The following is a 27,663-nucleotide window of genomic DNA, read 5'->3' as shown; positions in this document are numbered from 1 at the left end:
GCGGATGTCCTTTTGGCTTTGCGAGAAACTTGGCCAACTTTCATATTGCTTGCTGGGAGGAGAAGCGCAGCAAAACATGATATAAGCAAATACAATTCCATCAAGGGGTTTGCCAAAAGAACGTAGGGGGGGAGGGCCAAAGGCAGGGAATAAAACGAGGGAAATACTTCAAAGAAAATAAAAGCAATCCACAATTTAAGGACTCGATGTTAAAGAGTGTTTCTCATCGCAGGAATATGCTCAAATAACAAATCAAAATTAAATACAAAGCGAAAGTGATATCGAAAAAAACAATTATCGCACATTGAACGCCTGGACATGTGCCCAAAGACCTCGAAGACGACGCCCCTGCTGCTGATCGGCGGCATTGGGTTCGTCATCGTCCTCGTGGGCATCACGGGCATAACGCTGATCAACAACATCAATCTGTCGAACATCATACGGCTGAACGAGAAGGTGGCCAGCGACAGTGTCAGCGCCAGCGACAATCAGATCAAGGAACTCAACTACGTGAACAATCATCCCAGGAATATCTATCTGAAGCTCAACGACACCCAGGCCTCCGACTACGATGACGAGGGCCAGCAGGGCGATGAGGCGGCCCCGGATGCTGATGGCCGGGCCACGGTGGTGCTGGAGCCACCCAAAGTGTCGGCGGTGATTGGAAGCGGGCCCAAGGAGGGCGGCTTTGAAGCGAGAAACTCCAACGAGAAACCATCCACTGCTGCTCCCAGTCCCGTCCTGCCTTTGGGCTGGGGCAGGGACAGGTCTAACAGCAGAGCATCCGGCAAGGGTTTGATTGATTACCCGAAGCGGACACGAGTCGTTCAGGTGAGTTCGGACTCAAGGACTGAGGGCAGGACTTCCTCAAGTGTCCTGTTTTTGTGTTTATTAAAGAATAAAGTCAGAGAATGAACACCCAAAATGTCCCACGATTGAGGATTAAAACAAATGCAGAAACAATACATACTCTAAAGAGTTGCCCTTGGAAAAATCATTGCCTTTATTCTCGTGGAATATGATCTGCTCCATCCAAAGGGATGTTCCTTGTGGCCCTGATCCATTCCCCTTAATCTGTACCCGAAATGGAGGAATGGCACTGGCCAGAAGCATCCCTCGAATGGCCTGTACCCACAGACCTGGCAAACCAATTCCTTTCGCTTTTTCACCATATACAAATGCCCCTCAATCGTTCCATCATTCGCTTCGTAGATCCTTTCTGGGGTCTTATACCCGTTGTTTGAAGACTTTCTAGCACTTGAAGGATTTCAGCGCTAGGCGTGTGTGTGTGTGTGTGTGAAAGCCGAGGATAATGGTTCCAGTTACAGACAAACGGACACGGACACGGACACGGCCAGGGCCCAGGTGTAGGTCCCCCTCCACCTGAGAGACATTCACAAAACTGTTTTGAAACCTCCAGCGAGCGATAAACATGCACGTGACAACAACTACAACGGCAACAAGGAGGTGTCAAATGGAGGTGCACCTCCTCCTGCTGCTGCTACACACACCCCACTGTATCCACTGAATGTGATCTAAATCTTGGCGTTTATTACGCTCACTTGGCTCCTTCTCTTGTACAATTGCCATTACGTGGTTGGCTCTCCTCCGCCGCCCCTGTGGCGGATGGTGACTGGGGACTGGGGACTCTGGCCAATTGCCCGACGCTTTCACGGGGCTCAAAGGGGCCCGTGTTGTCGTGACAAGGGAGCCAGAAGTAGACATGGCTAGAACGTAGAGTAGAGTAGACCTTGGGCCAGGCGATGCGCCTAAACAAGTTGCAAATGCAATTGCAAAACGCAAAACTCCAACCGTAACCGTAACGGCAATGGCAATTGGCAATTGGTAAATGGCAAATGGCGCAGAACACATTTAAAGACGGCCTAAAGATGGAGAAAAGTCAATAAAATTGCCATTTGATTAACATTTAAATGCATTAAATCGATTTCCCATCGAGCAGTCGAAAGATAAGCTCTAGAAACAGCTTAAAGGATACCAAAAGCTTCAAAATAACCTTCGAAATCTCACAGTTTTTGTGACATGTAACTGACATTTGTTGATGCACACCACACAGAGAAATGATATATGTATCTCTATTCAAGACAAAGAATGCGAATGAGGGCGAACGAGTGGGTAAAAATTGAATGCAAATGTTGCAGGTGAATGCGAGAATACATTTATTCATGTGATTGCCTGTCCGAACACCCGACGAGAAGGTTGTCTGTGTGTGTGGGGGGTGGGAGCAGACAGATGAAGACATTTATATGTGTAATCCCAGGCGAGAAAAGCAGCTCAAGCTTTGCCCCTGTTACCCCTCATTCGATTTGATAAGGAAAGGGTATAATATGTTACCATTTAAGTTTCTTGTTTCTCCCTCGAGCAACGCCTTTTGTGATATAATGTTTTATTCATTGTCTCCCCTCGATTTGTCTCTCGTTTCAGGTGAGTTACCCCAAGATGAATGTCCGCTTGGAAGGCTAATGTTCAATTGGAAAGTAAACAAATTGTATTATCGGAATCTCCTAAGCGGCGAACACATAAATGATATTACAAAGGTCAAAGTTCATTGGCAGTCATCTATAGGATTAATATAGCAGCTCTAAATATTCAAAATGAATATTTACAGAAGCAAATGCAGAAGAATCTCTCCGAAAACAGTTCTTTCTGTTTCCCTCACTGCATTTATCGCAATGGCAAGGCGCAACCAACTTCACTTCGCACAGAAATCAGCTGGCAACAGCGAAATGACTTCTAATGGATGTTCCTCTGCGATGATGAGTTACGTTTCAGAAAGCTTGAATCCATCTCCTATCATAATGAGGCTGCCTCGAAGCAAAATGAGCAGGAGGTTTGGGTCTGGCAGATTCCAGAAATGTGTCTCTCGGTTATTTGTGTGGAACTGTAGCGGTGCAATGGTATCACAGAGTCGCATTCTATAAACCATCGATTGGTATCTGTGGTTCGTCCCTTTTTCCAGCTTTGTGGCTGACGGGGAACGAGAGAAATCCACAACAAAGTTGTCAATTAATAATTGAACTATTCCACAACCAATAATTCAGTTTTACCTCCCTCGATAGTCGATAGTGAGGCGATGGTGAGTCGGTACCGAGTGGATAGTGAGACGATAGCTACAAGTTCTGATTTGTTTCTTGTGGGTGACCAGAAAGACCTGTATTTATGTTTTTATACCCTCGATTGTGGCCGCCAAAGAGCCATTGGCGCTGATGAGCAGAAACCACATGAAGCTGGCTGACACACGGCCCTTTTGACTGAAGGCAACTTTAATCAGGAAGCGCCTTTCACATACATTGGATGCCTTGAGCACCAGAGACATTCAACGGCATTCAGGCGCTCGAACTGGATTTTGATTGTGGCATTTGAAGTCCAGGACTCCGCTGTACTTTCAAATACCAAGCTATCGAAATCCACAGCTTAGTCAGCACTGGATCGCACTGTGGCTCTTGCATTGGTTCGATGGTAGAACACCTTAATCCGGATGCACCTTGGATCCAACTCCAATTCCATGTGGATTGGAGCTGCTTTGGAACACTCTACGAAAGGACTTCTTGGACACTTTGCGGCCTACTTTCTGTGCAGCAGAATGCCAAAACCAAAACATCATAATAATAGTTTGCTCTTGAAAAGATTAACACTGAAGGGTATCCCATCCCATCCCAAGCCCCTCCCCTTCGGCCCATTCAAGGGCGATTCTCGCCCTCAGCTTTTCTGCCGCATTTCTTTCGCTTGTTTTGGTTCTCGTGCTATACACATGTCGGCAGCTAATAATCGAATTGTGTTCAGCCATTTGTTCGTTTCTGCTAATTCCTTGTGCCAGCCAATGCCACACACCGACCATCGACCATCGACCACCGACCACCGACCATTCAAATTACAACGAGTAAAAGAGGAAAAGCCATGTCGAGGGGGGGGAGGGCGAGGAAAATGGAATCGAATTCGAAATCGAAGAGGAGCGAAAGCATTGAAAAGCCAAAAGCTGCTGAGGTGAAAGCAAGAGTGGAAGAGCAGAGGTTGAAGGGAGAAAGGGACTGTGACTGGGACTGAGGGAAGCTCTGCGTAACATTGACCAATTCAGCAGGCCGTCAAAAATGGTCAATAGCCAGTCGATGGAACCGGCGACAAGAGACACAGACACACACAGACCACGCACAGTGGCACGACAGGATGGAAAGAAGGAAAGCTGGCTTTGAAAAAGTGTCGGAACAGCTTGGACATTTAATTGTGAATCAATTTTCCAAAGGATTGGCCCATTTTCATGGCCGTAATAGTGGCATAGTTTTTTGTACAAAAAGTCCATCTAGATCTCCAAGAAAGCCTAGCTTTTGAGCTACGACCAGACCACTGTGCAGCCATCAAATGGCTTTGACATGGGCCATGGATCGTGGTAGCATGTGGTGCAAAACCAATGGACAGCAAACAGAAACAAAGAAATGAGAGCTCTTCTGTCGTCTGGCTTGACTTTAACCCAGTTCCTGTGTTCCATCCATTCTTTTGTGTCCCCCAAATGGACATTGGATCGCTGTGTGTATGCGAGTGTGCGTGTTGGCATTCGTGCAGCATTTTGTGCGCTTTGAGCGGTTTCATTGTCAATAGCACAGGGTCGCCAAGGGGTTAACAGTTTCAGCCATGGAATGGCAATGCAAAAAAAACAAAGAGGAGTGGGGCGGCGACTAGGTTAATGGCGATAAACGATTGTGGAATGAAGAGCCAGCAAGAAAATAGCTGGAAAAATTAATGGAGTATCATCAGACGAAAGGGATTAACAGGCACAGCAAAACAGGAGAAACAGGAGATGGAGGGAGAGGCCAGGAGTAGAGAGAGGGCAAGAGGAAGGGGAAAACTAAGAGAAGGAATCCTACATTGAAGAGGAGAACCTGGCGATGAAGAAAGGACCATAAAGAGAAGAGGAGCGGTAGGAAACAAAAGGGGTTTCCCCTTTCTACTCCAAGAGTATAGGGGGACGACAAAATACGAGAACAAAATCGGAATCGCAAAATCCTAGTGATTGACCATATCTACCAGATTGCCGAATATGAATCATATCGGATCATTATTAGAACCACGAAGAATTTCACTCGCTCTCTGGCGGCGAGAAGCGAGCGAGAGCGAGACAGAGCGAGCGAGTAACGATTATAAATTCAGACGTTCCCTGTCCCGTTCTGTCTCTCTTTCACTCGCTCCCTCTCTCTGCAGTTGCATTTAAATATTTCTTAATCGTTGACTCTTTTACTGTCTCTCCCTCTCTCCCACACTCTCTCTCTCTCTCTCTCTCTGTCTCTCTCTCCCTGCTCTCTGCCTAAACTCTTTATTTGGTCTTTCGTAAAAGTTGAGCTCATATTTTGTTATTGCAGAGGCCACACCCACGCGCCCACACAGTCACAGCAGCCGAAGGGCACCTTAATGCAAATAGTTGGATTGTTTTTCCACTCCCTCCACCAGCCGCCTCTTATAGCCCCCCTCCACATACCCTGTAGTCCATAAAAGTTGGACATTATATTGGTTTTTTGAAAAAAATGTAAAGTATATCCACAAATACTCCATAGATTCCCAAAAAGTTTTCGAAACTATGGACGATTAATCTTTCATAGAGATTTAAACATTATCAGTCAGAAATATCTGATCTTTCTGTTCTTTTCGGTTTCGAATACGTCCTTAAGTCTGCAGCTCCTTTCCCATGCCTCATACGCTTATTCGTGTCCGTTATTCTCACAATTTGCAACTCCAGAAATCCATCAGGAAGATCCATTGAATAGAAAATCGTTTGGGCAGCCCTTGAGTGTCCAACGGTCTTTCAATATTCATTATGTTATTCGGGGAAATTCCTATAAATAGAGAGGAATCTTCCAAAGAGCCAAATGCTGATTTAAACATTAATTTAGACAGAAACCTCAAAAAGATGTTGACAGTCGATTAAGGGGTATTCCGGGGCGTAGATGCGCATCTAAATTCCCTCCGATTTGCGTTGAGATATTCCCCACAGAAAGGGGGCTGGAAAAGCAAACGAAAACTAGATTGCTTGACGGCGTAACAGCGCCGTCTTTTGCATTATTTTATGGCCTTAAGCGAATTATTTTTCTTTGGCCTCTGACTGGATTTTTTTTTTGGTTAAACTTTTGTGCTGCGTTTGTTCTTCTGCTGCCGAAGGAAGTTTCTCCTTTATGGTAGTATTTTTTTTTTCGGTATTTTGTTGGTATTTAGTTGGCATTGTTGGGTGTTTTTTTATCTCACTTTTCTTTGTGTGCCACTGAAGAGACGGGGGAAAAAGTTTCAACCGAAAGTTGCATGGGAGCTGTACATATTTCTGGATTATTCAATTATGGAAAGCCACCGATGCAAGTCCTTTCGTAACCCACACACACACACACACACACACAAATATCCTTCTATTTCCCTGCCTTCCACTCTCCCTTTCTGCTTAATTTCTCTCGCCCTCTCACTCTCATTGTGGAAGCAATTTCAACTTTTCATTTTTTGGCTGTAAAGATTGCGCTCGTAAATCGCCTGGCCCTCAGGCGCCTGCCATTAAAGAAGCTCGGAGAAAGGGTAGGAGAAAGCAGCGGCAGCAAAGTGGAGATATCTCTCCTCGGCTCTCTCCAGCTCTCTTCAGCTCTCTCCAGCTTCTTCTCTCCTGAACAAATGCCTTTTTAAGGGCAAACAAAAAGAAAGAAGAAAACACGACACGACACGACACGAAATGAAATGAAATGAAATGAATTCAATGACGAAAGTCACGTGCCGCTGGCTGACGAAAAACAATTCCAGCGAGTGCCAACATTTTGTGGCATGCCTCCACGCTCCAGAATACTAGACGAGTAGTACTACCCTTCGAAATATGTAACCCGATTGAAACCCATTTAAGATCTGCCAAAAACCAATCTATTTTGTTTGGAGTTCCCTTCAAGGGGAGTAGAGGATCATAAAGGTCATAAATGAGGGACAATCCCAAACAAAACTTGGAAAAACATAGTTTTTACTGTCATAGAACCCCTTACAGACCATAAATGTACTGCCGTCCTAGAATAATGCCGAATGTACGGCCACTGATCGAAGGATGGGTGATAGAGGCTCGTCCTCGGAGAAGTAAAGATACAAAAGTACCTTAATTTCACTCTCACAGATCCCATGAGTGTCCTATACCCCTATTAGTTTTTCTACAGCTCAAAGATGGTGAAACTTTAACGTTAAGGAGTGCAAAAGATCACTTCCTGGGGCCCGGGGAAGCCACTCCCTTGGCGAATAAAGGGTATACAGAGTTTCCCCTAGCAACGAGTGGGCATAGAGGAGCCTTGGACTGGGAACTGGGGAGTGGGGGGTGGGGAGTGGTCTCTCTGGAGGGCTTCAATTTTCGTGGCGGAGCATAAATTTTCGCTTCGGTGTCTTGTGCCATGCGATTGCTGGTGGCTGCCACCTGGTGACTGTCTGGTATGTGGACAACATTGTGACACATGACGAGTGTCCCCCCCCCCCCCCCCCTCTCCCTCTCCCTCTCCCTCTCTCTCTCTCTCTCTGCTGTTTCTGTGTTATGTTCTCGACTGCTCTTCTGTTACATAGGCACACATTCCATTGCGGAAACGATGTTCAAACATGGCCATATATGTAGGGCCCCACTCATCTACAATGAATGCTGCAACGAGCGTGGGGGACATTCTCCTGGTGCTCCTGTGGCACGTACATATATTCTGCGACGTTTGCACATTGCCAGGATATAACATTATGTTTAATGAAGACATGTAAACAGGCATCTCTCCTGCAAACACGCCACAGGCCACACCCCACGGACGCCGCACGCCACACGCCACACGCCACACCCCACACTCCTTCGAGTGAGATTCCTTCGAAACAAGAAACAAGGGGCGAAATTATTCAATCAATCAGTCAACCAATTTCCAACCGTAAATAAGTCAGAATTGATGATTGAGAGACTGCTGTTTATCGGGGGCTTAGTGATCGCTTTAAGAGCCCCCCAGCCACGTCACTGAATAGGCTTTGTCCGTCAATTGAATATTTAAACATTTCCACTTGAATAGAGATTCGAGCAGCTTGTGAGGACCTGAGGCCACCAAACAACCGAAACCACTGAGGGGCTATAGAGAGAGAGAGTCTGAGTCTGAGTGATGATGATGATCCCCACAGAGCTTATCTATGGGACTCCATCGGCAATCAGGCAACCCAAGGGCCCTGCCTTGGCCGAGAATCCAAAAACAAAATACGCTTCTCTATTAGGGGCTTTTTTTTTGTTGTGATTATTATTCCTAATGGTTTCTGGAGAAGAAATTTAAGACATACAGCTGTCCCCGAGACCCCGGGGAAGTGCAGGAAATTCCATCAATCTAGATCAGGGCCAGCGTACCCCTTGAGATTAGCCGCAAAGCCTGCGGGTGCCTCCATCTCAGGACGCCCATCTTGAAGCCCAAAAAGTAATGAAACCTTTGAAACCAAGGACCAAAAACCAACCAGAGCCTGTTTATAAATACATCTTTAGTCTTAATTAAATGGTAATGCGTGTACTCGTTGGTAAAAGAAGGGGAGAGGCCGCGGCAGGGGAAACCACGTAAAGGGCTTCATCCTCAGCAGCGAATGTTCAGCATCGAGGTGCGAGGACGTGGGCAGAAGGGACGTGGTAGCAGGAGCTCCAGCAATCGGATGGAGAGCCAGGAGCAGAGTGGGTAGAAGACCCTCCTCTGGCAGATCAGCCTTCTTTCGGATGGACATTGGATCCTGTCTGGGATCAAGCACTAGGTATACTGGAGGCAGATCCTTGTACACTCGAATAGTAGCATGTTTTTTGACGGACGGATGGATTCTGAAACGATCGAAGGGCGGCCTTTGAAGGGGCATGAGTGCGGGCAAAGCTATGATTCATGCAGGGCTTCATTGCTGCTCTAAGCCGAATATACGCTGAGTGACGCCGTAAGGCCTTCAACTTGACCACAGGCAGCCAATAAAAACCCCAAATATCACGGAAATCTGTCACAATTTATTTGCGTGAAAAGCCAGCAATGAAACTATTGGACAGCGCTACAACAGAGCTCATAATTCTGTCAAAATGAATTGAAGACTGCTGTACACAATCCTGTTGCCTGTCTTTTCGTTTCGTTTCTCCATTCTGGTCTGGCGCGCTTGTGCCGCCGCTTCTTTTTTAGCATTCCCTCTGGTATGCCCATCAATCTGGGTGTTGTGGCTCATTAAATCGCAGCAAGGAAAGTAGCAGAAGCCGAAGCCAAAGCCGACCGAAATGTACAAAACTTTGTTCCAATCCGCCGCCTTCTGACCTTTGCCCTGCCCTCCTCTGTCTGCCTACCCATCGCCCATCATCCATGTTCCATCTGCCCCCTTCAACGGTGGCAGGCGGAGGCATGTCCTGGATTCTGACAGTAGTTGTAATCCGTTTAAAGTGTTTTTGCGGCCTGTAAACATTTTCGACTTTTAATTCACTTGACAGGGGGGGGGGGCTCACTCTTCCTCGTCCCGACTCTTACCCACTCACTAAGCCGTTTAGTAGGCCCAGGGCCTGGGCATTGGCATTGGCATTGCCATTGGTTTTTGGTTGGGGCTCTGTGGGCTACAAAAGGTCATGTCTCGGGATAAATGTTGTTTTGCCTGTGGTCCTGTACGGAGAGTGTCCGATGAGAGTTGGGTAATTATGCTTCGAAAGGCAAATGCAAACGATGATGCTGATGTTTGTAATGAAAATACCAAGGACATGACGGAGAGCATAGCAGGAATATGTGGAGAGTAATGGTCAAAGCCATACGAAAAGATCTTTTTAAGGAGTAGAAGCAACGGAAAGATCGCAAAGAGAACGTGGATTAAGCGAATGGGTTAGAAAAGCAACACGATAGCAAAAACGATAAGAAATCGTTGGATCTATGGATCGTAACGTAGTTTACACAGAGATACCAGCGATAACATCGATACCATCGATACTATTGCAGCACTAAAGACTTTACTGATATCGATTAAACGGGATTCCACGCCCATGATAATCGATTAAAGCCCAATTTTGATCTGCAGAACGATTAACGATTCATCGCAGTTTAACAATCGATGACAGTCTCTTTATGATCGATGAAATTGCCAATTTGAGCTCTCAATAGCTTTATGTGAAGCGATTAAATATCATTTTGTAGCTTCAGAGGGGATACAATGCACACGATGATCGATTAAAGCGTTACCAAAGGATTCACTATGATCGATTAATGTCCAATTTTGGGCTTAAGAAACGACTCAATGCACACGTGTTGAGACCTCCTTCTCTCTGAGATATGTACCAACAACTTTTTCATTGCCATGTCTCGTTCTGACAGTCGTTTTAATGCATAGAATGTGTTTTTCAGCTGACTGTAAACATTTTCGACTTTTAATTCACTTGACAGCGAGGCTACTCTCAGTCATCCCATCACCAGCCCATCCCATCCTCTACCACAATCCACTCACGAATCACTGACTGACTGACCCGTTTCAGGCTCTCGGCCCTCACATTGGCTGCAGCTTTTAGGGTCAGGGGTTCTGTAGTTCTGTGGCGCTTGTGGACTCGAAAGGTCATGTCCAAGGCCATCGGTTGTTTTGACTGTGGTCCTGTGTTCACTCTCGTGTCCGATAAGAGTTGGATTTGTAAATAAAATGTTCGCTAATTAGGTTTTGGAGGGAATTCAAATGAATGCGAATGCGATTGCCAATGGTTATGTAAGGGACGATGAAGGAATGAACAAAATACCCAGTAGCCTCTGTTATGCTTAACATCCGCTGCGTCAGCTGTTTGCACGAAAAAGAGAAGTGTTGCTGCCACTGTGTTGTTGACCAATTATTTCCAAGAACAATTTGAGGTTGCATTTAGCAACAAAGCTATTTATAAAGCAGGCAAAAACTAAATGGTTCTGGTAATGGTTGCAAGTTGATGTTGAGGCATCAATAAGTCTTATATTTTTTGTTCTGTTTGCAATTAAGATTCCTTTTGTTGAAAGATAGGGCCTGGGCCTATCCATAGATTGATAATCACGTATTTGTGATTTTATAGTAGTTAATAATAAGGAGAAACTTCAGGAGAACAGACGTTGGTAAATTATTGCCCCGTGCAACAATAATATTACGAAATGAGAGAAAAACACCTGCACAGGTCTATTAATCCCCCAATCTGCAAGTCTTGCAATTCCATTCGTGCCTCTTCGGTTGAATGTTGTCAGTGCCGAGCGTTTCAGTCGAATTCTCTCAATAATATTTGCTATACGGAATGAGTCCTCAACGTTTCGGGGATGCAGAAGAGAGAGAGAGAGATGGACATCCAAGAAAGTTATCAAAGTGATCTATGGACAGGAAGAAACAATAGACTATGAACCCCTTTCGACTCGTCATTAATCAATGAAAAATATGCTCTCTATGGACACCTCTACGTTGCAAAGAGCTGGAAAAATTATTTGTATTATTTTTACTATAATTTTATTATAATAATTATTTAAAAAACAAAATTATTAAGTAAGGTTTAACCTGTTCTAAACTGTACTATTTTCATACCCACAGAGGTCACAGGTCAATCATAGCTCTTAATTGTGATCTCTGGGTTTTTTCCAAGTGAAATACCTTTTGCTGTACAAATTTCCCATAAGCGAAAGGCGACATTTTCCTGAAGTTTCGTGATGTTATGCCACACACTCGGCACATATCTGAAGCAAAAATTACTCAATTAATGTAAATGTAAATGTAAATGTAAATGAATCTCCGCCCACACGCAGTGCAATCGGAAACCCGGCCTTGAGCCCTTGGGAGAACAAGATTTTCATGCCCAAGGAGCGGGACAGGCCAAGAAAGCTTAAAGACTTGGCCCTAACCATTCAACTGGGATTTATGGGGTTAAGTGTGGGCTGGGGGTGGTTATGGGTTGGGGTCATAGTTGGGGGTTATGTCAACGCGTTGGACTTTAATTAATTACCGGGAAAATTGTTAATATTTGCTCTACACGGGCAAGCCCCTCACACACACACACACACACACAGACACACACTCCAGACCCTGCTCTCCTTTCGCTGTCCAGCTCCATTTGCCTTCTCTCATAAAAAACAAAAAATATGGAGGGAGAGAGAGAACGTGCAGAGTGCATGGTCCGTGTTGAGTGCTTTGTCGTGAGGTCGTAATTTAATTTTGTACTAAAAAAAAACGACAGTGAAAGCAGGAAGCATGAGAGGAGAGAGCGATAGAGAGAGGGCGAAGGAGGACTCTCGAAAGTATGCAATGCCAAATTATGTTCTGGGAGGCCCCACCAAGCCACTGTGCAACTGTGTGTGTGGCAACGGATGCGAGTAAATGGCGAAATGCAAAATAGCCAAAGAGCCGCCGCCTGCAAAAGCCTAAAGAAGAAGAGATGCGGCCGGATTATGGCCATGGCAGTGCTCTCCGAGGGCTTCCTCTGTGTTGGAAACGAAGAAAGGCACAAATTTGCTTCGACTGAAAGAAAGACTGAAAACATTGATATGTTTTTATGGAGCTACACACAGGCTCGCTCGTGCAACTGCAACACTCAACAGAAGAATCTGTGATCTATACACTTTTCCCAATTGAAAAGTTCGGAAAAGCCATCTCCTGTGAGGCAGTAATGCAGCTGGTGGCCAAAACGATAGCTACTCAGGAGCGTATCACCCTTAGGGCCACAAAGGAGGCTCCTGCCACAGAGCGGCACCTACTACTGTGTCCACCCTCTCAAAAAGGAAGACCGAGCCGGCAATGTTCGAAGCCCAACTGATGGAGGAGCCGAGCCTTCCACTAAAACAGAACAAAATCAAGCAGCTGGGAAGCCCAAGGGAAACGAGGGAAAGGCCTGCTTCCTGCTCCACGGGAAATGTCGCCACTGACATGGGCAGCGATTTGAAGGAGGAGAAGGACTATATATAAAAGTGAAGGAAATCCAGTCTTCGTCTGTAATCTGTATCTGGCTCAAAAGCTAAGAGATTCTCCATAATGAGTCAATAATTTAATGGCAGTATTTAGTAGCATTGTTGCTACGCTTATTTGTACGATTAATAAAGTGTTGTAATAGAGCCCTGAAGAGACTTAAGACACAGCCGATCTGCCAAGGATTCGTAGATCTAACTGAAAGAACAGGAAGACGTCTTGGACACTTGACCGTCCAAGGGGGAGTTCCCATTAGAGGCCTTAATTCCAATATAAAATCCATTTGTTAATGTGTAATTTCCCCTTTTTTTGTTGTTGCAGATGATGGAGCATGCCTGGCACAACTACAAACTGTATGCGTGGGGCAAGAACGAGCTGCGTCCGCTGTCACAGCGGCCGCATTCGGGCAGCATATTCGGCTCGTACGATCTGGGAGCGACAATCGTCGATGGCCTGGATACGCTGTACATTATGGGGCTGGAGAACGAGTACCGGGAGGGGCGTGACTGGATCGAGCGCAAGTTCTCGCTGGACAACATCAGTGCTGAGCTGAGCGTGTTCGAGACGAACATCCGGTTCGTGGGCGGCATGCTGACCCTGTACGCCTTCACCGGGGATCCGCTGTACAAGGAGAAGGCACAGCATGTGGCCGACAAGCTGCTGCCCGCCTTCCAGACGCCCACGGGCATACCCTATGCCCTGGTCAACACAAAGTCGGGCATGGCCAAGAACTATGGCTGGGCATCGGGCGGCAGCTCGATCCTATCGGAGTTCGGTACCCTCCATCTGGAGTTTGCCTATCTGAGCGACATCACCGGCAATCCGTTGTACCGCGAACGGGTCCAGACCATCCGTCAGGTGCTCAAGGAAATCGAGAAGCCAAAGGGGCTGTATCCCAACTTCCTCAATCCGAAGACAGGCAAATGGGGACAACGTAAGTCGAGTGGAGTGCGCAGTGTGGAGTACGGAGTGCGGAGTGGAGTCTCTGGAGTGGTCTGATCTGTGATCGTTTCTTTGTTGCAGTTCACATGTCGCTGGGCGCGTTGGGGGACAGCTACTACGAGTACTTGCTGAAGGCCTGGCTCCAATCGGGACAGACGGACGAGGAGGCGCGCGAGATGTACGACGAGGCAATGGTGGCCATCATGGACAAGATGGTGCGCACCAGTCCCAATGGCCTGACGTATGTGTCCGATCTCAAGTTTGATCGTTTGGAGCACAAGATGGATCACTTGGCCTGCTTTTCGGGTGAGTTTCAGTTGCCTTTCTCGAAGATCCCCGCATTTCAAACTCTCTTTTGTCCACCAACAGGCGGCCTGTTTGCCCTGGGGGCTGCCACGCGCCAGAACGAGCACAGGGACAAGTACATGGAGGTGGGCAAGGGCATCACAAACACTTGCCACGAGAGCTACATTCGAGCGCCCACACAACTGGGACCCGAGGCATTCCGGTATGGCCATCAATCCTGTTTAAGCATCCCGACAGCGTTCTGACAGTTCTCTTTCTCTTCCTCTCCTTCAGCTTTAGCGATGCTGTGGAGGCCCGGGCACTCCGGTCCCAGGAGAAGTACTATATACTGCGTCCGGAGACCTTTGAGAGCTACTTTGTGCTGTGGCGGCTCACGCACGACCAGAAGTATCGCGACTGGGGCTGGGAGGCGGTGCTGGCCCTGGAGAAGCACTGCCGCACGCCCCATGGCTATTGCGGCCTGCGTAATGTCTACCAGCCGGAGCCCCAGAAGGATGATGTGCAGCAGAGCTTCTTCCTGGCCGAAACACTAAAGGTTTGACCTGAGCAAATACACACCCAAACGATGAGGCTCTAACAATTGATTATCTCTTCTCTTGTGCGATGCATGAATGTAGTATCTATACTTGCTGTTCTCGGATGACTCGGTACTGCCGCTGGACGAATGGGTGTTCAACACGGAGGCGCATCCGCTGCCCATCAAGGGGGCCAACCAGTACTACCGGCAGGCGCCCGTCACGCTGCCCGTCTCGAATGCCTCATAAGAGGCCCGACACTACTGGCAGCTGCTTCTCTTGTCTATAGCAATGCACTTTACTTAGCTCTTTATATACACTATATATGTACGTAGTATATAGGTATATAAATCACTTCTTTTTTTTTGTTTTTTGTTTAAGTTTTAAGCTAGTTTACAACGTAATGACAACCCCAATTACATAGGGCAAAACAAAAGAAAGGAAACGAAAATGAAAATGAAAATGTTATCTCTAGCAGGCACACGGGCAAACCGCACACAAAAAACAAACGAGAAACTTTCAATGTAACATATTTATCAAGCTAAATTATTGTATCCGCGTCTTGTGCGGAGGGATATACATGTATCGTAGTTAATTGTAGCTGTCTTCAGACACAATTTGACAGGGGGCCTCAAACCCCAGGACCCCAGGACCCCAGGACCCCAAAACTTTCCATCTCAAGACGAAGCTGATGAATGATGAATGATAAACGATGATGTAGACGTAAACAAAAACTACACTTGATATTACAAATTGATATCTAAGACGATATATGTATGATATACATATATGAGATATATATATATGTAAATGTTAAACTCAGGTGTTCTAATTATTCTAATTTTCCTTGCGTACTCAAGGCTCTTTCTCTCCAAGCAACCAACTAACTAGAACTAGAACTAGACAGACTAGTGAAAGTAATCTAACGTATCTAACTCTCAATCATTCTACACGCAATTCGCGATCTATGACTATATCTTTTCGATTGCTAATGTAACATACGAGTGCAGGCATTTCTTGGATGAAAACTCTTGCTCTAATTTCCAAACTTTGTTTTGTAAATATTTCACTTTCACTCGCAAAATGAAGGCCGTCTCTGGATGAAAATAAATATGGAGCATAAGAAAATCGAATTGATATTTATATATGTAAAAATATAAATATAAATAGAAATCTAAATCTAAATATATTTTAACATATATTTAATACCTAGTGTTTATTTTTAGCCTAAATATATACGGAATATGTTTAGAAATATGATATAGAAACTAGCTTACTTTATGAGGGCAACAATTTAACGCAAAATACCTTAAATCCAGAACATCAAACGAATAGAGTCGTAAATTAAATATAATATATATATGTATACATCTCTGTTTGTATTTAATTAAATCAAATAACACGTAGGCAATTGTTAAAGTAAACTAATTATACAAAGGCACGAGCGGTAAGAGTGGTAACATAATTTTCAAACAAAATGTAAAGGTTTTTATAATCTTAATCATCATTAATAATTGTAATCGTAATCATAGGTCTAAGCAACCCACACACACAAACACATGGTAGGTGTTTTTGATTAGGACTTTTTTTTCGTGCCGGTGATTTAAACAGACAACATTTAATTTCATTAAAAAATAATATATCGCAACAATCGCAGAAGAATAAACTATAAACAATAACAAAAAAAAACAATTTTAGGGCAAGATTAGATTAATCCAAAAGCATAAATTAAAAAGAAAATCAAGAAAATATCAACTGAAAAAAACACTAATTTTAATCGAAAGGTGAAATAATAAACTAAACGTAATAACTAAATGTAAATTTTCAATGTTGAAAAACGAGCTTTAAAAGAATAAATTTAAAAGAATCGAATCTTAACAGAAATAACAACCGATTAAAAGAAAAAACACCAAACGTAATGATTAAAACTAAGGAGGATTAAATCATGACAGTTTATGAAAATGAAGACACCAAATTGAATGAAAATATAACAAAATATAAATAAAAAACAAAGTAACAAATAAAATTGAAAACGAATGACAAAACTAAAAGGTTAATTTCCAAAATATATTCTTTAAATGTTGTTCTTACCCTTTTGATATTTGACAGCTAATTAGTAACTAAAAATAGTTCAAGATAAATAATATCGAGAAAAAGCAAAAGAACCATACAGAAACACACAAATGTAAAAACCTTTAGAAAATAACAAGTAAAAAAATAATTTAACATAAAAAAAAGAAAAATTAAGAATCCAAGAAAAGTGTAAATGACAACATTAAAAGATAGTAAAGGATACAAATCACAAGTAAAATAAATAAAACTATTTAAATTAACTATAATATAATGGTAGACTTTACACCAGTTTTTTTTTTTTTGTTTAGATCAAATTAGAATTGATGCGATTTAACACATGTGTATTATGATATATACACATATAGATCTAATGATGCATGATTTATGTGTGTGCATATGTATCGAATTGATATGATGATACGATATAGCATACATGAAGATGCAAATGGCAATATGTAAATGCATGACCATGAACGGATTGCATATATTCGCAGCTAATCGACTGCTGGAGGTTACAATTGTATTTGGATTAAAGCATAAGTTTAATAAAGATCTAATGATTAACTTAATACTGATACTCATTGTTTTTGCCACAGGTTTGCTACCCATTGCATTGGCTACATAAATAGATAAATATCAAGTGATAAAATTAAGTAAATTTAATATCACACCATAGATAGTTTTCCTCAAGGTCTTGAATATGCATTGAAACCTTATACAGCTTTTGGTTTATCTGTTGTTGGGGCTATCGTTTTGGTATTTTGTACCGATATTAAGAGCACAGCTTAAGAGAGATGCCTAGATGAAAAGATCGTAAAAAGAGAACTCTCTGATGTACTTATTTGCCCTTAAGGAATCTTTGTCTTCCTTGGTTCAGAATCTCTGAAAGTGCAATCATTTCTGGTTATGCAATCAAATGTTGTTATTTATCTCCACATTCAATGATAATTTATCAATTGCTTGTCTAACTTTAACTAACCCACAATCAATGGATCCGCTTGGAACACACGTACATACTTATAAGGGGCAATCAAAGTTATTCGCGTGCTCAATTAATGAGCCGCCAACCCATATATGTATGTATGTACATACATAGATGATGTACAGTGTACGTATATAGTCAGTGCGTGCTTCAGCTATATGTATGCTCAAGTGTGCGTATACTTAATGAACAAACTTCGCACAAAAGGCAAGCCACAAAGGAATATGAGGTTAACAACATGCGCCAAGCATTCGAGAACCCGGAAAGAGAGTCCGGCAGACAGTCATTCACCCTGCCCCCCTATCCATTCCGCGCCACTTTACACCACTCCACTCAATTCCAACCAAACCTCTCTCCAACTGCCGGGCAAAGTCCAACTGTAAGCATCAACAGAGCTCTTTGAGTGGCAATGGGGTCCCGGAATGGAGAATGCCAAAACGGGAATGCAAACGGGAACAAAGCACAAACATAAAACGGAGCAAACGGACTGCACTAACACCACCCCGCCACCCCCCACATTTCACGCCCACGCTACCCAAAGATTTGCAACAAAAATCGCTCGCACTAAGGCAAACAGAGGGAGAACGGACAGCACACCGGTCTCTCAATTGCCTCACTCTTTCGCTCGTTCGCTCGCTCTCTGGCTATCTTTGTGTTTTTCTTTGGTGTTGGGTTGTTGTTGCTCCTTTGTTGGCTAGACCAAGGCAAGATGCATTTGATGTAAGGTGATGCCATGTTGCGAAGGCTTCCAATTTGTATGTAGTGCGTGGGCACACCAGAACCGGAGACAAGAAGTGGCAGAAAGAATGGAGAAACTAGGGAGAACGGTATCACCCACCTTATCAATCACACACCTTGGACGAGCCCACCAAACCAGACCCGACACCAAGCACAGCTGCCTGCTTGGTTCTCTCTGTGTGCTTTTGTTGTCTGGCTGCTCCGCTACCCTAGCGTTGCAGAGAGACAGAGAGAGAGAGTGAGTTTTGTTTGGTAGATTTTCCGGAAACCGCAGTTGTGCGCTCATGCGTTCAGGGTATCTGCAGGTCGACTCCCGAAGCTGGGCGTTGCGCTGCGTTTCGTTTTTGTTTTGGTCGTTGATGCGAATGGCGGCGTCGCTTCGAGCAAACCGCACAGTTCGTTTCGAGTGTTCGAGGAGAGCGCCAGCAAAAACTCCAATTGAAGCAACCACAGTGCTCCCGGCTCAAACTGCATCTGAAGGAAACCCAACCCCTGATCTTCGAGGGACAGTGTTTATTTTTTGCTAGTGCAAGTGCCAGCAGAATGCCCTTCCCCATCCATCCGCCCAAGCAGATGCCGTGCCCCCACTGGCAGCATTTCCCCATCAGCCCGGTGGACACCAAGGCCAATCCGTTCGATTCCATGGGAGGAGCCGCTGCCGCCGCCAATGGCTCCGCTGCGGTGAACAAACCACCGGAGCCAGTTTCCTATCGGTACTGTCTGCAGTGCAAGGCGAGCGGCAAGGAGGGGGGCAACAGCTCCGACCGGGACTAGCTGGAGGGCAATGCACCGCACCGGACCGGACCGGGTCGGCGCGGCGCGGCTCACCTTCGAGCCACCCACAATCCACCATCCAACATCCACTGCTAACCACAATCCACCTTCAACGGCATCATAATCATCATCCACTTCAGACGCTCCCAATGTGACACTGGAGGAACGGAGGTAGCGCCCTCCGCTGCTGCTGGTTCTGCTTCTGCTTCTGAACTCGAAAGTTCTGCTCTGCTGGAGAAGACGCTGGCAGCGGTGCAGCGTCACTAGAAGTGCACTTGGGGAAACTTAATTAACAGAACAAATGGGAAAACTGAGTTTTTTTGTTTAAGCTTAAGCAGATTGTTTTTTTGTTTCTATTTTTACTCGATTTGTGTGCCAATTTCCGCTTTAATTCAAGCATTTTGTATTTAGAGCTAAAGACTACAATTTATACGATTTTACACATATGGATCTTAATAAGCACGAATAAAACGCACGACGCATTTAAAGCAAGAGGAGATTGCTTTATTCGACGGGGGCCGAGACTTTTGATACTCTTGCATATCCATTGTTCCTAGCATTTGGTAAAACATTTGATCCAAATAATAGTGCTCTCCGAAAGGGTATCAAAACCAGTTCCACACGTAGCCACTGTGTGCTTGTGTGTGTGTTCTAGCTGTGCGGCACAGTTTTTGTTGTTTCTCCTTATTATTTTCGGGCCTCAACTCTGACTTTGTTGTTTGTTTTCTTCTTCAGTTTCGCTCTCAGCCGATCGTTTCGTTTCTGTTTTTATCAATTTCTCAAGGTCAAACTGTACAAACAAAGGTGCGATAAGCAGGGGCGGACAGACCAGCGCGGCTTGAATTTTGGTGGTTCGTTCTGGCACGTTCGTGCCGCTTCTTTGCCAGCGATGAGAGAGAGCCGATACGACCAACAAACGGCTGGAACGCGGTGGAGAGTAAAAAGGAAAGCGAAAGCGAAGAGCGCATGGGATCGGCTGGGATGGAAAGGGTGGAGAGGAGAAAGAAAACTCCGTTGAATTTTTTTAGCGCATGCAAAGATTTTGATTCCTTTTTATGGAGAATGTTCCTTGAGCCCCTACCTGATCCATCTTAAAAAAGAGTGCCCTACATACATACATACATATGTATGTATGTAAGTAGATGAAAATTGCGTTAGCATACGATCGACTGTACGACATGTGTGTACCAGTCTGTACTATATATAAAGGCTTATCGCGTAATGAGAGAGACTGAAAGTCAACGAAAAAATCACACAATTTACACTCAAGCATTTCGTGTTCCTGCTTGTCCCCTCCCCTCATCCGGGTTTGGTTTTCAATAACTAAAATTAGCTGCATATTAAATGTGACACATTTCAATATTCAATTGATGGGTTAATATGTTGCGTATTTCTGACTTATTAATAATTCTATTGTTGCTCTTAAGGCGTTCTTCATATATGAAGATATCGTTATCTGGGGGTGTGGGAAACGTGCCCCCAAAACACACACACACCATCACTGACACATAAAGATATGAATGCAGAGGCAGATACTGTGTATGTGCAAACAAACATGTACACGCAAACAGTGGCGGGCATTCGAATGGTAATATTGCTAAAAGATATTTACATATATTATTTCCTTCATATCCCTGTTCAAGCTGGTAGAATTAATAGCAAGGAGTGGCTTTAGGTTTCTACAGTGCTACGCATTTCAAAGATTAATTGGTCATATTTATTAGAGAGTTAATAATTAAACGAGAGTAAATAAACAGTAAATAGTTGTGCAGCATAATAAATTATCTTAAATCAGCTAGATTTATATTTAGAAACGCACAAATCAGTGAAAAGCGCCTGTTGGGCGAAGACATCATTGTCACACTGTATGTCTGCTAGTCTCTCTGCGGTAATAAAGTGCTCGATCTTTCTCTCTGCTCTCTTTTGCTCGTCACTCTCCCACTCTCCATTTCCATCATCCTGTTCGAGTGGCAAACAAGCTGTTTGGCCGTTCGTTGTGCTTTAGAAAAGCTTTTTTCGTTTGACAGCTTGCGAAAAAAAGCATGGCTCTCTTTTGCGCTGGCTGGCTGCCGTTCTTGCTCTCTTTCTCTCTATGGAAGCTCGTTTGCTGCTGCGGCCGTTCGTTCGTTCGCGTCATGTGCTCTAGGCACCAGCGCTCCGTTTCGTTTTCGTTTGCGTTTGGGTTTCGGCTCCTCCGTCGCATCTTCATCTTCGTGCTAGAAAGAGGAGCCGCCAGCGCCACGGCACGCATCCACTCAAAAGACAGTGAGTGCGCCTAGCCGAGGCAGCAGCGAGGACATGGACATGGGAGCAGCCACAGTCGCATAGTCAAGCGCAGCAGCCACAGTCGCCAGCAATTGCAAGGGCTCCGCCTTCGAGAGGTCCGCCGCCCGAGAGTCCGAGTTGAGTATTTTTCATGTGTGTGTGTGTGTGTGTGTGAGTGAGTGTGTTCTACTCTGTTCTTTTCTGTTCTACACTGTTGTGCACTGCTGCTGTACTACTGTTCTGTACTACTATGTTGTGTACTACTCTGTGCTATTCTGTGCTATTCCCACGCACCAAAACGTGTCCTGATTTGTCCTGCTCCGGTTCTTGCGTGTTTTGTGTGTCTGTGTGTGTGTAGCGGTGCAGCCACTGCCATAGCGTGGGAACAGTGCGGGGAAAGCAATGTTTGCAAGCAGCAGCAGCAGCACAGATGCAGAGCCAGCGACACCAGTATGTAACGGTAAAGACTTAGAGTGCGACGTGTGCCAATTGTTCTGTCACCCTCCCTCCCTCTCTCCCCCGTTCTCGTACTTGTTTCACGATTATTATATGCCGTTTGTTTTTTTTTTGCTGTCTTTGCATTCGTCGTCTTCTTCTTTTGGCAGCTACGTAATTGCGCTGCTGCTGTCGCTGCTTGTGCTGCTGTTGCTTTTTTTTCCAGTGTGTGTCTGAGTGTCTGTGTGCGAGTGTGTTCTGGTGAATGCAAAATTGCGCGAAGCAAAAACACATGCATATATGCACACATGTGCCGTAATGTACGGCTGTCAATAGAACAGGCTCTAATTAGTGTGCGTTAACGGTGCTTCCTGTGGTCGCAACAGGCCTTCCTCTCTCCTACAATGGGTGTGCATGTGGGTGTGATTGAGCTAGTCTTCTCTCTTTTATGTTGTTCTTTTGCATGTTCTTTCGTTCACTCCCATGCAAATGGGTGTGTGAGTGTGTTTGTGTGTGTGTGCAATAAAATTGTATAATGGTTGTTGTAGCAGATAAGCCAGGACACCCACCCCACACCCCACACTACCGAAAATGTATTTCCAATAGGAAAAAGAGACCCCCCAAGGGGGCGAACAGAACAGGAAATGAAGCGGAATCTGGTAACAAAAATAAAAACGAAATTCAACAAAAATCAACAACAATAAAATTGATAAAACTTTGAGGCCAAAAGTTCCCGGAAAAGGCCAAAAACTTTGCCAAATAAAGTGACCCAAATTTATTGAAGGAGCCCGCCCGCCCCCGTGAACAGTTTCCACCTTTTTTTTTTTTGTAGAAGTTATTCAAAATTCTAAAGCTGAAACCTCCCCCATCCATTCTTAAGTGATTTTCAAAGTGTCCCTTACATCTTTGTCAATTTTTTATTACATCTTTCCTTCCACGAAGCTGTTTTGTGGCAAACGCCTCAAATAAAATAGACTTTTATTGTAATTATTTAACCTTTAATACTATATAGTGATATATTTTCATATTTTTAACTGACAACCCCCAAACAGCTTATCGTTTCCAGCTTTCTTCCTTTAAATATTCATAGAATTTTTTGTAGCATATGAGGCCCTATTATCGAAACCGAAACACTTAGTTTTCTAAATTTTTCTAAATATTCATGTATGTACATTTTGTAGCAAATCCGCTGAGTAAAATCAGTGTAATTTTTTAAAATCTGGGTCCTTAAAACCATAAAACATGCCAACACATGCTGAAGAGGCCGTGTCCCCCCATTCCATATGACTCTGAAGAGTCACGTTTTTGACCCATTTTCACATGGTTCAGGCCTCGGTGCATAAAAGCTGTGCCTCATCTCTGGGCCGCCTTTGGGCCTTGTCGGGGGAACGCGTATTAACCATTGAATCCACTTAACCCACGAGTGGGTCCTAGTAGCATTGCCAGGCGCTGTCTCTGATGTAATTCCATTTGATTTGTAATGGTTAACCAGATTCCTGCCTGCTACAGCCACAGACATTCGGCATTTTGCGGTTTCTAGTGTATGCGACCCTTGCCCCGTGCCCCATGCCACATATGTGGCATATGCCGCCCATGTATGGCATGGGTGCCTGAGTATCCTGTGTGTGTGTGTGTGTGAGTGTGTGTAAGTGGTTGGTAGTACTTGCCACATGAATATACAGTGGAAAGTCAGTAAGTTTGATAGCTTTTGGATGTGCTGTTGTTGCCTCAAATTTGCCAGAGAATACCACTTTAATTTGTTTGTCTTTCGGTTCTCTCTCGCCAGTTAACCCATTTGTGCCCCAGGCCAGGGTCCAAGACCAGACCAGACTAGACCAGCAGATCAAATCGTTCTATCCACAATCAAGCGAATAGAAACGAACCGCACATAACGGAAGTCCAATCGTTGAAATGATTGATTGAGCGATTGATTGATTTCCCGATTAACCCGCAAAAGTCACCTAACCTCACAAAAATTATCACATAGCCACAACCGATGCCTGGATACGTGCTTGGACGTCTGGACTAACGATCAACTGAAACATCGAGACGCAACACCAACAGACTCATTTACTGGTGAGTCTTTTTAGGGGTTTTTCGGAGTAGCCTTGAGGCGGTTTGACCATTGGACCAGTGAGCGAATGCTTACTGAAAGAGAGATCTTCAGCGAGATGTTCCATCTTCAACGAGAGGTTTTATCACAAGATGAAGTCTAGCGAGACAGTCTTTTGCGAGAGAATCTTTAGTGAGAAGATGTTTAAAAAAAAGTGTGACATGGTAGAACATCATCTCTAATACCTTCTAGGGAACCAACGCTCTGATAGACCTCTTTTGAACTTCCGAATGCTTACGCGTCTGGTCCACATGATCTTCAACGCTCTACTCACCCACTAGCAACCTGAGAACCCAATAAAATGTATTATATAGCAAACTTTTTCTTGCAGCAAGCCCATTGGTTGGGCTCCACACCAAACTGGCCCATCAATTTTGGTTCTCTTACCCGCCACCGGGCGCTGGCGGCGGTTCCTCAAGTGAGTTTTACGGTTTTCGCATGCGAGCGCAGCATTTTGGCCCCTTTCTACTACTAAATACTAAGAACTACTACTTCTCCTCCTCCTCCTCTAACCTGCTCCCCAATTTCATTTTTGTTGTTTGTCCATCGGTGTCTATGTAATTTGATTGATCGATATATGAACGGCAAATCGTCCCATAGCCAATTGTCGCCCGCAGTCTCCTCCCCGACGGGCACTAGGTAATCCCCGCATGGGCAGCACTGAGCACCAGATGTGCTACGCTGTTGATCTGTGCCCCGTAGCTTGGGAAGGGGACTGAAGCGAGTTGTCCTCCTATTCTGTTTGGAATTTTCGTTGGGTAACGAGTTTCTACTTGTTGTTTTTCCTTATTTCTTTTTTGGTAATAGTGAATCACTGTATGACTTAGGCCATCCTATGAGTCCTCTCTATAAATCTTTGGTACTATCCGTAATTTCCATATCATATAATATCTACATAACATATAGTCTATATATCTGTACGTACGTATATGTCTGTATGTCTGTGTCCTTGTCTTGGTACGTTTATTGATAAGTGACTCCTCTCAAAACATACATATCTAAAAATATATATATGTATCTCTCTATATATTGTCGTGTATTACCTATGTAACCTAATCAGACATTAGCAGATGATTTCCCCATTTCGTTTTGGCATTACTTAGGTAAATATGTTACCATGTATATCCCACTTATATGTATATCATTTGATTGTAGTTAGGAACTGATAGCTACATAAATAAAAAAAAAGTCCTCAAAATAACAAAACCCTAGAGCCAGAGCCACGAAACAAAAAGAGAGAGTTGTTTCGAGCTATTAAACGAGTAGATTGTGTAGCAGTACGTAAATATTGTAAGAACATTTTCTTATCAATGATTTCTATTGAGTTTTCTATGATTTTTCTTAGCTGCAGCTGTGGAAATTGTTAAGCAACAAATAAAACGAAAAGAACAATGTTTTTTCAATGGGTTAAGCCAAGAAATGTTCGCTCAAGAGTCTTAAAGAAATATACAGTGATGCCCATCGCTGGTTCGTTTGGAGTAGTGATGACCATCTCTGAATATTTCGCCAGATGGGCGGCACTCTTTTGTTGGCTTTCCCCGTGAAACGAGCTATACTTAAGATTTAGTTCCAATTCCAGTGCTAATAATTGAAGATTTGTGTTTTGTCTTTCTTTCTTTTGCTCTTCTTTGATTGTACCGTCTTTCAACACCACAACTATAACAACATCAACATCTCAACATCAACAAAAACAAAAATATATACAGCATAACAGTTGCAATTGTAAACGAATAAGGAATCAAAATATAATCAAAGCTAAAAAAACAAAAAAAAAAAAAAAAAAACAAAAACAGCAGAGAACGAGAGAGATTCTTCGTAAACCAGGGCGATCGATCCCTTTCTCGCTTTTGCTCTCGCGCTCTCTATTTCTCTCTCTCTCTCTCTCTCTGAAATCTGTTATCCATATCTCTCTGTTTCGCTCTCTCTCTCTATCTCTCTCTCTCTCTGTCTCTCTCGAATGAAACACACACACAAGACACTCAACGCACTCACCTAACGGTATTATAACGGATACGAATTCGATTTCGATTCGGCTTTCGGGTCTGCGGTTTTCGCGTTACGCGCACGGTTTTTGAAAGTGCTCTCTCCATAGAGAATATATCAAATAAAACAAAAGAAAACGAATTGAAACGAAACGAAATGAAATGAAAGGCAAGGAAAATAACAGGAAAGAAATGAGAAAAAACCGTTAAGCAAAAAACACGAACATCCGTAAACCCACAAATAAACAACAACAACAGTAACAGTAACAAAGTACAACAGTTACAACAACAACAACATCAGACACACTTTGAGGTAAGGAAGTAAGTCTTTCTCTCTCTCTCTCTCTCTCTCTCTCTCTGTCTCTGCCATCCCTCCTAGTTCCCACCTGCCCGTACCACCATCACTTTCTGTGTCTCTCTGTCTATCTGTGCCTTTATCTCTGGTCTTGTAGTTGTGTTGGCAACCCCTGCCCTGTCCTGCCCCGCCCCGCCCCGCCCCGCCCTGCCCTGCCCCGGCCACCGTACATACATATGCCCTTTAGTGTGAAACCCCTAGTTGAAAGCAAATTCCGTTATACCGTTGACTGTTCCGTTACGTACTCGTAGATTTGGTTTTCGTTTCACGTTCCACCATCTCTCTGTCTCTTTCTCGCTGTCGCTCTGCTTTCCGCTAATGTTTTCCTTGAGTTTTTCTAACATATTTTCCTACCTGGTTTCCCTTTCTGTTTCTGTTTCTGTTTTTGTTATAGTTTGTTTTTGTTTTTATCTTGTAGAAAATTTTAGTTGAATGATAAGTCCCGCCGCCCCTTCCCCCCCTCCAACCACCCCCTACCACGTACACGCCGAAGAAAAAAAAAACAAGAAACGAATGTTGTTTTGTGTGCGTGCACTGCTGCAACCCACTGTACGGGTACGGTGCAACGATGTGCCGTGTTTAACCGCAGATAAATCTGACAACGGGTGAACCGTTAAGCGGGTAAAACGGTTCAAGCGGGTTCTAGTCAAGGCTAACACGAGCCTGTGCGCCTGTGTATGTGTGCCTGTGGGTGTTAATGCCCTTGTGTGTGTGCGAGTGAGTGAGTGGTGGGTGGTGGGTGGTGGCGCTACACTGAGCTCAACAAGTTTACCCCTCCAGCCTCCTCCTCCTCCTCCTCCTCCACCGCCGACCTCCATCCAGCTGCTGCTGCTGCATGCTAACCTTGCTCATTGTGTGTGCGCACACTCTTGCAACCCACTGTGCATGCACTCAAATGTCGTATGCCGTATGTTGTCCATATGTTTGTGCGTGTGTGCGTGTGTGTGTGTGTGTGTGTGTGAGAGAATGTACATACTTACACGCGTTTGAAGCGGTTGAAGCGGTTAAACGGTATGCTAACGGGTAAACGGTTTGGTTCTCCCAAAGCTTAATAATCGCCAGACGCAAGTCGCTGAAAAAAAAGAAAAAAAAAACCAAGAAGAAAAAAAAAAAACACAAGAAAGACAAGACGCGACGCGACGAGAGGCAAGGCGACGCAGCGACGACTAATTGGGATAGTCCCCGTCCCGGCCCGGCCCGGCCCGGCCCGGCCCGGCCCGGCCCGACCCGGCCGTGCGCCGTTTTTGTTCGGGTCAGTGTCGTTTGGGTCTTTGCCAGCGTCG

The 27,663-nt window shown here is 44.4% G+C and overlaps 2 protein-coding genes across 4 annotated transcripts in view; both read left to right on the top strand.

Moving 5' to 3' along the window:
- LOC6599314 (mannosyl-oligosaccharide alpha-1,2-mannosidase IA) overlaps nt 1-15,481 on the top strand; it is a 66,097-nt gene extending 50,616 nt beyond the window's left edge. For 2 of the 3 annotated variants that reach the window (XM_002024521.2, XM_026991298.1), the window contains 5 exons: nt 13,222-13,834; nt 13,924-14,148; nt 14,212-14,350; nt 14,422-14,683; nt 14,766-15,481. In XM_002024521.2, coding sequence (XP_002024557.2) covers nt 13,222-13,834; nt 13,924-14,148; nt 14,212-14,350; nt 14,422-14,683; nt 14,766-14,912 — 1,386 coding nt within the window. In that variant the 3' untranslated portion in view covers nt 14,913-15,481. Of the gene's footprint in view, nt 1-246; nt 832-13,221; nt 13,835-13,923; nt 14,149-14,211; nt 14,351-14,421; nt 14,684-14,765 lie in introns of those variants that run through there. The other variant, XM_026991299.1, reaches the window with a different exon arrangement.
- A 3,367-nt stretch (nt 15,482-18,848) lies between these two features.
- LOC6599315 lies at nt 18,849-19,722 on the top strand. The gene has a single exon (XM_026991304.1). The coding sequence runs from the start codon at nt 19,000-19,002 to the stop codon at nt 19,228-19,230; it is 231 nt and encodes a 76-aa protein (XP_026847105.1). The 5' UTR covers nt 18,849-18,999; the 3' UTR covers nt 19,231-19,722.
- The last annotated feature ends 7,941 nt before the right edge of the window (nt 19,723-27,663 follow it).

The sequence above is a fragment of the Drosophila persimilis genome, unplaced genomic scaffold (genome assembly GCF_003286085.1).
Source record: "Drosophila persimilis strain 14011-0111.01,24,50 unplaced genomic scaffold, DperRS2 tig00000663-arrow-arrow-pilon, whole genome shotgun sequence".
In the NCBI taxonomy this organism is placed as follows: domain Eukaryota; kingdom Metazoa; phylum Arthropoda; class Insecta; order Diptera; family Drosophilidae; genus Drosophila; species Drosophila persimilis.
Note: the sequence above shows the minus strand (reverse complement) of the source record. Positions and strands in the feature narration are given on the sequence as shown.